At 40.8% G+C, this 9987-nt stretch overlaps 1 protein-coding gene across 2 annotated transcripts; it reads left to right on the plus strand.

Moving 5' to 3' along the window:
- Window positions 1-7221: 7221 nt before the first annotated feature.
- LOC115780162 (potassium voltage-gated channel subfamily A member 3-like) lies at window positions 7222-9415 on the plus strand. Of its 2 annotated transcripts, XM_030729192.1 has the most exons (2): window positions 7222-7709; window positions 7923-9415. In XM_030729192.1, exons 1-2 carry the CDS (start codon window positions 7288-7290, stop codon window positions 8839-8841), a joined length of 1341 nt encoding a protein of 446 aa, XP_030585052.1. In that variant the 5' UTR covers window positions 7222-7287; the 3' UTR covers window positions 8842-9415. The 2 variants fall into 2 exon arrangements, with proteins under 2 accessions (XP_030585052.1, XP_030585051.1); XM_030729191.1 differs by having other exon boundaries at window positions 7223-9410.
- The last annotated feature ends 572 nt before the right edge of the window (window positions 9416-9987 follow it).

Below are 9987 nucleotides of genomic sequence, written 5' to 3' on the forward strand. Positions count from 1 at the left end.
AACAAAGTGCCAGTGGGGTTTTTTTTTTTTTTTTTTTTTTTTATTGAGAGCAGTAAGGCAGTAGCTCAGCACATAAGGCAGAGTGTCCCCTGTAGGAGAGCTAATGGGCCACCTCAGGAACAACAGATGGTGGCTCTTTCTAGCAACAATGTTCACTCTTCACTATCATTCACCTATGTCTATGCACCTGTCTGACTGCACTGATGTACATATTAGTGGAATATAGTCTACATTCTTCTATCTTTTAATTAGTCTCTGCACTGTATATTTTGTAATTTTGTAATATTGTGCTATAGTTATAGCTCTAATATCTCTGTATATTTGCAATTTGTATACTTGTATATTGTCTTATAGTTTTTATACTTATTTGTTTTTTTCTGTAAGCACGAAGTACCGCAGCAATTTCCTAATGCTGTGAACCTGTTCACCCATATGGCAATAAAAACCTTCTGATTCTGATTCTGATTCTGATCATTCATGTGCTGTTGTACTGCGTGGCATTAGTCCATTTTATACTATGCTAGGTCGAAGGAGCAGTTCAGATGAGAATACTGAAAGATATAATGGCAGCATAAACAGGAAAATAGGCATGGTGGGCATAATATTTTGACTTATCAGTTTGTAACATATGAAATATAAAATAAGTTAATGTTATGTAAACAGGTTTGTAATTTTTATGATTATGATGTTTTAACTGCCATGAATTCAATTCAGTTCAATTCAGTTTTATTTATATAGCACCAAATCACAACAGTCACCTCAAGGCAACATGAATTAATTGGTTTGAATTTGTTAGGTCTCAGTACTTTACATGATATGGACTGATGGGGGCACAACCTTTTCCAACCCTCATTTAACCCCTTTTGTGGCTGCTCAGAATTGTCGCAAGAAACATGTTGTTGCATTATTTATGACCTTGACCTTCACAGTGACTTATGATGGCTGTGGCAATGGACAGTGTGAATGCTCGATGACTCTATGTGGGATAACAGCCAATGCACCACTGATCGATAGATGCTGGTCTCTCTCTCTCTGCCTCTATTGATCTATCAGTGTGTGCCTGTGAGCCAGACCGAACAGAAAAAAAAAGCCTTGCTCCTCATTACTCAAAGAGCAGTCCAAGCACTGTCACTTCTGATGGAAACCATCCCCCTTTTCCCCTGACACTGTCGACAGTGTTGAAGAATGAAAAATGCAGTTAAGATCTTAGGGAAGGGATTATTATATTAAATGCCCTCATCCCCCTTCAGACCAGACACAAAATATCATTTGTAATGTCACTTAAAATTCCAACTTCTACCAGAGTTAATAAGTCATTTTCTAACTTCCCAGACTGATAAAAGGCTATCTTTAGTGGCTTTCAGCTCCAGAGGTTTGGATACATAATAGGTCTGTTTTATTCTCAGCAGGCAGCCAACAGATTGGGCTGGGAAAATGGACCGAATGACCTTGTGGAATAGAAATGCTATTAAGCGTTTATGAATGCATGTGATATTAGACATAAGCATGTGTAGAACAAGGTTGAGGTCTACAGGGATTTCTTGGCTTATGTTAAAGACAATAAACCCCCTGCAGTGTTGTGAAAATTTAAGAAATTATATAACAACTTGGCTTTTACAATGAAGGCATCTCAAGGGGTATTTATTAATTAAAGTTGTTTATATATAGTTTTCTTTGTCTTTCATAAACAGTGTAATCAGGAAATCACCTTCCCTACCTATAAACAACTACGTCATTAACTTTGCTGCTCCAGCCATTAACGTATTTTTTTTCCCCTCAGAGAATGAACAGCCAAAGGCTGTTTTTATGCATCTTCTTATGAAGGTAAAGTGTTTCTCCTGTCCAGGGTTAGAGCTTTGCGTCTGTGTTTTCATGCTGAACAGGTTTTTTTTGCATATAATAAGCGGCCTTGCAGTCAAAAGACGCATATTTGCAGTACATGCAAATAGACTGGTTCCTTTCAGTTCTGATATGTTCGTTCCTCAGTGGGAATGTGAAAAACAAAAAACAAAAAAAATCTCTCGGGCCACCCGCTTCTGCACGAGTCGGACCGGAAATTATGTAACTTCTTCAACTTAACTCCTTTTCTCTTTACAAAACACTTGATGTTTTGTTGCCATGGAGACAAAAACCCAGACAAAACTTCCCATGCGTCCTGATTTGCAACCACTGGGAGCCTTTTAATAGCAGCATGATATTGCTGGAAAGGATAATTTTTTTAAATCAAATTTATGTGCATGTTATTAACAGTCAAGTGGGAGTGAATTGGTGTAAATTGCGATTACACTAAGATGACTTAAACATGGCCTGACTTCTAAAAATTCAGTTAAACAACATAAATCCAAAAGTAGTTTCACCCCATGGTGCATTCCTGCATATACAGTACCAGTCAAAAGTTTGGACACACCTCCTTATTCAATGCTTTTATTTTTTTTTTGATGACAGCCGATCATTACTTTAAGAAATGAAGCTCAGTTCAAAAACGTAAAAGAACTTGAAAGTATCCTCAAGTATCGTCACAAAGACCATCAAACATTATGATGAAACTGGCTCTCATCAGGACCACCCCAGGAAAGGAAGACCAAGAGTTACCTCTGTTGCACAGGATAGGTTTATCAGAGTTACCAGCCTCAGAAACTGCAAGTTAACAGCACTCCATATAAGAATCCACCTAAATGCTTCACAGAGTTCAAGTAGCGCACACATCTCAACATCAACTGTTGTGGTCAAATTGCTGCAAAGATGCAACTTCTAAGGAAGAACAAGAAGAAGAAGAGAATGGCTTGGGCCAAGGAAGACAAGGAATGAATATTAGACCAGTGGAAATCTATCCTTTGGTCTGATGAGTCCAAATTTGAGATTTTTGGTTCCAAATGCCATGTCTTTGTAAGACAGAGAAAAGGTGAGCGGATGGTTCCTACATGAGTAGTTCCCACCGTGAAGTATGGAGGAGGACGTGTGATAGTATGGGGGTGCTTTGCTGGTGACACTGTTGGCGAGTTATTCAAAATCCAGGGCACACTTAACCAGCATGGCTACCACAGCATTCTGCAGCAACATGACATCCCATCTGGTTTACACTTAGTGGTGCCATCATTTGTCTTTCAACAGCACAATGATCCCAAACACACCTCCAGCATATGTAAGGGCTATTTGACCAGAAAAGAGGGTGATGGAGTGTTATGTCAGATGACAATAGATAACGGTAAATAAAACAGGTTTTAGAATTTTCCAATGCAAGGGGACAAGGCTAAGAGTCAGGTTTTCAAATGAATTAAAACTCTGTCTGGGTCTTTGATTAATTAATAAGCTGGAATAGAAGATTGCAGCTAATCCTTCTCCTCGACTTGTGCTTCGAGCATTCTGACAGTTAGTGTGACTCGGGGGTGTTGATTCATTTAAACTAACATATTCATCCTGCTGTAACCAGGTTTCTGTAAGGCATAATAAATCAATATGTTGATCAATTATCAAATCGTTTATTAACAGGGACTTAGAAGAGAAAGGCCTAATGTTTAATAATCCACATTTAACTGTTTTACTCTTTGGTGCAGTTGAGGATGCGATATTATTTTTTCTTTTAGAATTTTTTATGCTTAAATTTTTTTTTTTGCTGATTTTTGGTTTGATTTCTGGTGGTCTGGGAGCAGACACCATTTCTATGGGGATGGGTTTTGGGGAGATGGCAGGAGGAGAGAAGCTGCAGAGAGGTGTGTAAGACTGCAACTCTGCTTCCTGGTATCAACCCTGGGCAGTCACGTTTTGGGGGGGTTAATAAATTCGGCCAAACTTCTAGAAATGAGAGCTGCTCCATCCAAAGTGGGATGGATGCTGTCTCTCCCAACAAGACCAGGTTTTCCCCAGAAACCTTCCCGGTTATCTATGAAGCCCACATCATTTTTTGGACACCACTCAAACAGACAGCAATTCAAGGAGAACATGCGGCAAAACCTGTCGCTCCTAGTAGTGGTGGACAAGCAGATAGTGATAGATGTTGCGATACCAAGTGATGGCAACATCAAGAAGAAAGAACATGAGAAGCTTGATAAATACCAAGGGCTCAGAGAAGAGCTAGAGAGGCTGTGGAAAGTGAAGGTAACAGTGGTCCCTGTGGTAATCGCAACTCTCAGGGCAGTGACCCCCAAACTGGAAGAGTGACTCCAGCAGATTCCGGGAACAACATTCGAGATCTCTGTCCAGAAGAGTGCAGTCCTAGGAACAGCTAAGATACTGTGCCCTCAACCCTCAAGCTCCCAGGCCTCTGGCAGAGGACCTGAATTTGGAGGATAAAATCCACTCACAGGGTGAGTGGGGAAATATATATTTACTGTATGCTCCAAACTTAAAATACATTTTAATTACTTCAAAGTTTCTCCTCCTAAAAAAATGTGTGGATGCAGCTGCAAGCATGTGATTATATTCTCGGCATATTAATTTGCTGAATATTTTCTTGATGCATTGATTAAACATTTAGGCTGTTAATTTATGCCACATGCCAAGTGGTGTTTTGATATTTCCAGTATTATCCAACTAATTGTCCAAAATTCAAAGATACTAATCCTCAGATTTGAGAAGCTGGAACCAGTGCTAATGCAAATTCTAGATCAGGTTAGGGGTCCTGTCACTAAAATGGCATCACTTTAGATGGACATCTTCTCTACTTAATGTTATTAGACATTTTTATTTGAGGCCTTGTCAGCTCTTTCACCTATCTAATGCGGACCACAGTGGCAGTGGTTTCATACACACATTGTTTTCATTCTGAATGAAATCAATATTTCAATATGTAAACATGGCCATGGAAAATCGACTTTTAGCTTTATTGTGGGTTTTTTTTTCTCTAAATTGAAAATCAGGGCTGGGTGTTTGCAGATTTGCATTCACCTTTATTAAATATCTACAATCTGAAATATCTATCTGCTTTAGTAGCAGTGCTGTCACAGTGAGTCACTTTACCATTTTTCACAATAAATGTTAGTAACTTTAAAGCTATTTGCAACCTTACAAACATGCCAGCCAAGTGTCAATAAGTTAAGTCACTCAGTTTTGTTTTGTTTTTTAATTGTTAATTTGGACATCACAGTGTGCATTTTAAGAACAAATAAAATGTGTGCGTCCACCAACATTAATGACTTTCTCTTGTTATATTCTGCTTCCACAGTTTTTGGGCAAAATCACTTTATACCTTCCGGATATTTTGCACTTTGGTGTAATTTATTTCTTAGCTTATGTATATTTCCCTTTATTCAGAAACAAGGCTGCTAGTTTCACGTCTGTTGTGCCTGAGGAGTTGGTGATCTGACACAACCTGAGAAAGAGGTAGCATTACAAACAGGGTTGGACAGTATCATTCTTATTGAACCTTTTTTTATGTTTGGGACAGAAAAATCTGTTTGATGAGAAGTGTTCAACACACAGGCACATCATGTACATTGTATATAGTGTTATTATTAGTAGTATTAAGGTTAATATTGTTTGTTGATTTTATATATATTATTTTCTTAATAGTGTGAATTATTATATCTTTATTTATATTTATAATAACTGCGGCTGCTGTTACACCCAAATTTCCCCTCTGTGGGACAATAAAGGCTGTTTCTTCTTCTTCTTCTTCTTCTTAAGTGTTACACAGAATGCATATTTGAACAGTTAAATGAATGCTTTTACAGTTTTATGATGGCAAATTAAGATTTCCTTTGGATAGTAGGCCTTACAAGTCCTTATAGAAGACAGTGCCACAATAAATAGTGCTGTGGTTCTTAAACAGCTAATGAAGAAAATAAATTAATGTCGCTTTTTCCTTGTCTTGAAATCTGTAAACACAAGCCAATAAACTTGCCCACTGGTCTTTTTTTATATTGTGTTCTTTACAGTAAGAGGCCTCCTGTGGCCTGGAATACACCCCCACAGCACAGGTCAGTAGGTTTTTTGGATCAGTGTCATCCGCTTTAAGAGGATTTTCTAAATAAGTTGATAGTTGGGTACTAGATGTTGCCGTATTTGGGGAGAAGAGAAGCTTTTCCTTTGGTGTTTGGTGTTCAATTAAACCTAGACTGGCACGATATAAACAACAAAAGGGCACATTGTGCATTAGCCTTGAATCCCATTTGAACTGATTAACCCCGCTTGCCGTTCCAAACCACAGACGGTGACAGGCTCCTTTGATGAAGCCTGTCAGTATAAATTAGAAACAACACTGATTTTGCATTTTCGTCATTAATCGCAGCTGTAACAAAGACTGACGCTCAGACTCTTCTTTGAGGCGATTCTATCAACACATGGCGGCAAAGTCTCTGCGTGCGTGCGTGCGTGCGTGCATGTGTGTGTGTTTCCGAGTGGAAATGAGGTGACTGATCCCGGAGCCTATGTTGGCGACATCCAGGCAAGCATCTATTAACGAATACACACAAACTGAGCACGTAATAAACTCAGCTGAGTGCTGCTGAAGAGCGCGCGCATTGATTTACCAACTACGGCACGCTTGTTTTCAGCACCATGGAGAGCAACACCCCCTCAACAAGAAATATAACATAACAGAAATATAAGCATGTCATTTTGTGCGCTGCTTGTAGACAGTACATATCTTGTTACCACGGTTCGGCCCTCTTTTTTTAGTTGATTATAAAAATCCTTATTATCCCATATCAATTTTTGTAACTAACATCACTTGTTTTGTTTTTGTTTTTTTCCTTTTTTTTTTTTGAGTTAGAAAAAAACGTGGCCAAGATTTGATTGTAGATCATAAAAAAAGACACTGCTTCCCTCTGTGATTTTCTTTCTTTCTTTCTTTTTTCCTTTTCATTTGTGTTTAAGGTGAATCGCATATATTTTGGATTCAATGCCTTTTTTGTGATTATTGCTAAAGAAAGCTGACAGCAGTCCTGATCTGTTGTCATTCCCACGTGATAAAGATGATAACGAGTTCGCACAAGCTCACAGCGTAAGAATAAAACTTGGATCTAACAGGTGTGGATTTGTTTTCATCAAGTGTTTTCAGCTCGCCACACAAGGGTGGGTCCTCGACATTAAGTGTCAAGTTAATTTCCGATTGGGCGGGTGGTGGACGTATGTCAGACATATGCACGCCGTGGGCGGGTGTCGACGTGTTTGAAAGAAGAAAAAAAAAAAAAAGCCAGAAGGGAGTGCAGCGCTTCAACGTTTGGATAGGCAGAGATAGGTGATGGTTAGAGGAGATGTAAGTGGCGTCGGCCTCAGCTCTCCAAAGCTGTAAGCTTTGGCTGGGAGTGGCGTGGCGCACTCTGCTCCTACAGACCGAAAACCACCTGTATGGATGACCAGACCTCCAGCGTGATCCTTCCGCCCTCGTCAGAGGGACACAGGGGCAGCGACGAGTCTGACAACCGGGGTTATGCCGTGGACGAGAAGGGCGTCATGACGGTAGAAAATATGCTGGAAGAGTCCACCGTCCTCTCAGCGCCTCACCTGTCGGTGGACCGATACGAGCGCAGCCGTCAGGGATGCTGCGAGAGGGTGGTCATCAACATTTCGGGTTTACGCTTCGAGACGCAACTGAAAACTTTCAGCCAGTTCCCAGACACGCTGCTCGGGGACCCCAGGAAAAGGATGCGCTACTTTGACCCACTGAGGAACGAATACTTCTTCGACAGGAACAGACCAAGCTTTGATGCCATCCTCTACTACTACCAATCAGGAGGGCGCATACGGAGACCTGTTAACGTCCCCATTGATATTTTCTCAGAGGAGATCAGGTTTTACCAACTCGGTGAGGAAGCCATGGAGAAATTCCGCGAGGATGAAGGGTTTATAAAAGAAGAGGAGCGTGTCCTCCCCAAAAATGATTTTCAAAAGCAGGTTTGGCTATTGTTTGAGTATCCCGAAAGCTCTGGGCCAGCAAGGGGGATAGCCATCGTTTCAGTGCTTGTTATTTTAATTTCAATTGTTATTTTCTGTATGGAGACTCTGCCGGAATTTCGGGACGACAGAGACCAAGCCACAGTGGCACCCACAGTTAATGGCACTGCTCCCTACACGTCAAACCCGTTCACAGATCCCTTCTTTGTCATAGAAACGTTGTGCATTATATGGTTCTCTTTTGAGCTGCTGGTCAGGTTTTTTGCCTGCCCCAGCAAAACTACCTTCTCCAAAAACATAATGAATATCATTGATATCGTCGCCATAATCCCCTATTTTATCACTCTGGGGACAGAGCTGGCCGAGAGGCAAACCAACGGCGGTCAGCAGGCGATGTCCCTCGCCATCCTGAGGGTGATCAGACTGGTGAGGGTCTTTCGTATTTTTAAGCTCTCACGACACTCAAAAGGACTTCAGATTTTGGGACAGACCCTCAAGGCCAGCATGAGGGAGCTCGGCTTGCTCATATTTTTCCTTTTCATCGGAGTTATTCTCTTCTCCAGTGCTGTTTACTTTGCAGAAGCAGACGACCCCACTTCCAGTTTCTCCAGTATCCCAGATGCCTTTTGGTGGGCAGTTGTCACCATGACCACAGTTGGTTATGGTGATATGCATCCGGTCACTATTGGTGGTAAAATAGTGGGCTCTCTGTGCGCAATAGCAGGCGTGCTGACCATTGCCTTACCCGTGCCAGTGATTGTGTCCAATTTCAACTACTTTTACCACAGAGAGACTGATGGAGAGGAGTACCCACAGTATCACACTGTAGGTAGCTGTGAGCACCTCCCCTCAGAGGAGCTGAGGAGGTCGTGCAGCTCCTCGTCTCTCAGCAAGTCAGAGTACATGGTGATAGAGGAGGGCATCAACAGTACGTTCAAACAGTCCAACTTCACCACCGAAAACAACCAGAACTGCGTGAACATCAAAAAGATCTTCACAGACGTGTAAATGAACCCCGCAATGGATCATTTATGAAGCATGAAGAAATAGTACCTATAATATTTTTATATAGCCAATCGTAACGTGTCAGTCCATATCTGTGGATGAAAGCTGCAAATCTCTGTTTTAACAAGGCATATTTTGTTTACGCCTAAGCAAATGGGGAAAAAATACGAAAATACTTCAGTGTAATTGTACCTGTTTTGAGTGTTTCTCCGCGGTCAACAAGTATTAATATGACCAAAAGATCAGTTGCACTGAGAAACGTTTATTTCAATTCAGAAGGAACCATTTAAAAAGCTTGTTAAAACAGATATTTTTTCAGTGTATAGTGCCACACGATGCCTACATATCTTGATGTTATAATGCAAACGTTGTTGGTGTTCATGACTGGGATACACGTGTAGCATATAGTCTTCTACTCAATCTACCCACCAGTCCAAAAACGACGTCTTGTGCTTCGTGGAAATCAATAGACTGGTAATTTATATAGCCAAATGCCTGCTTAGGTTATATTTGATATCATAAGCTGTCCACATGGTGTTCAGATTATTATTCAGGTAATAAAAACGCAGAGTGGTGTTGATGGAAACGCTTATCATAAATTCTAAGTTGAGCTTTTCGTACAGTTGTATTTTTATTCAGAACTGCCTATATAGCCTATATTGAATAAAACTCAAATTAACTGACCCCGGCTCATACTGTCACTAGTATATTTTTTAGAATAAATATGCTGTGTGGTGGCAAACTTTGTCCAAAGCAAGCAGGAGGAACATGAAAAAAATAAAACTGTGAATAATTGTGTGATCGAGGTCGTGTGCGCAGTGAGGACAGAGTGAAAACAGCGTGGATAAAAGGAGGGAGAACGCGCCGCGCGTCCCCGCGTTCTGCTTGTTGAACCGCCTTGTGATGCAGTCTCCATGACGACGGTGGTTTCCTGGGTAACCCCCTCTCATGCTTCCGTGGCATTGTGTTGCATCTTCACAAACTGTTGTTTTGCCTTCTTGTCCTTGGAGGGGAAAATGGTGCGTATTATTTTGGATAAGTAATATGTTGTGTTTAATGATTTATCAGATTCCTGAAAGATAATTAAGGCAGCGTCAATCAAGGAGCGCGATTATTTGAGGAAAGTTAAGCCCCTAGGCCTCGGATTAC

Source organism: Archocentrus centrarchus, chromosome 5, assembly GCF_007364275.1.
Source record: "Archocentrus centrarchus isolate MPI-CPG fArcCen1 chromosome 5, fArcCen1, whole genome shotgun sequence".
Classification (NCBI taxonomy): Eukaryota; Metazoa; Chordata; class Actinopteri; order Cichliformes; family Cichlidae; genus Archocentrus; species Archocentrus centrarchus.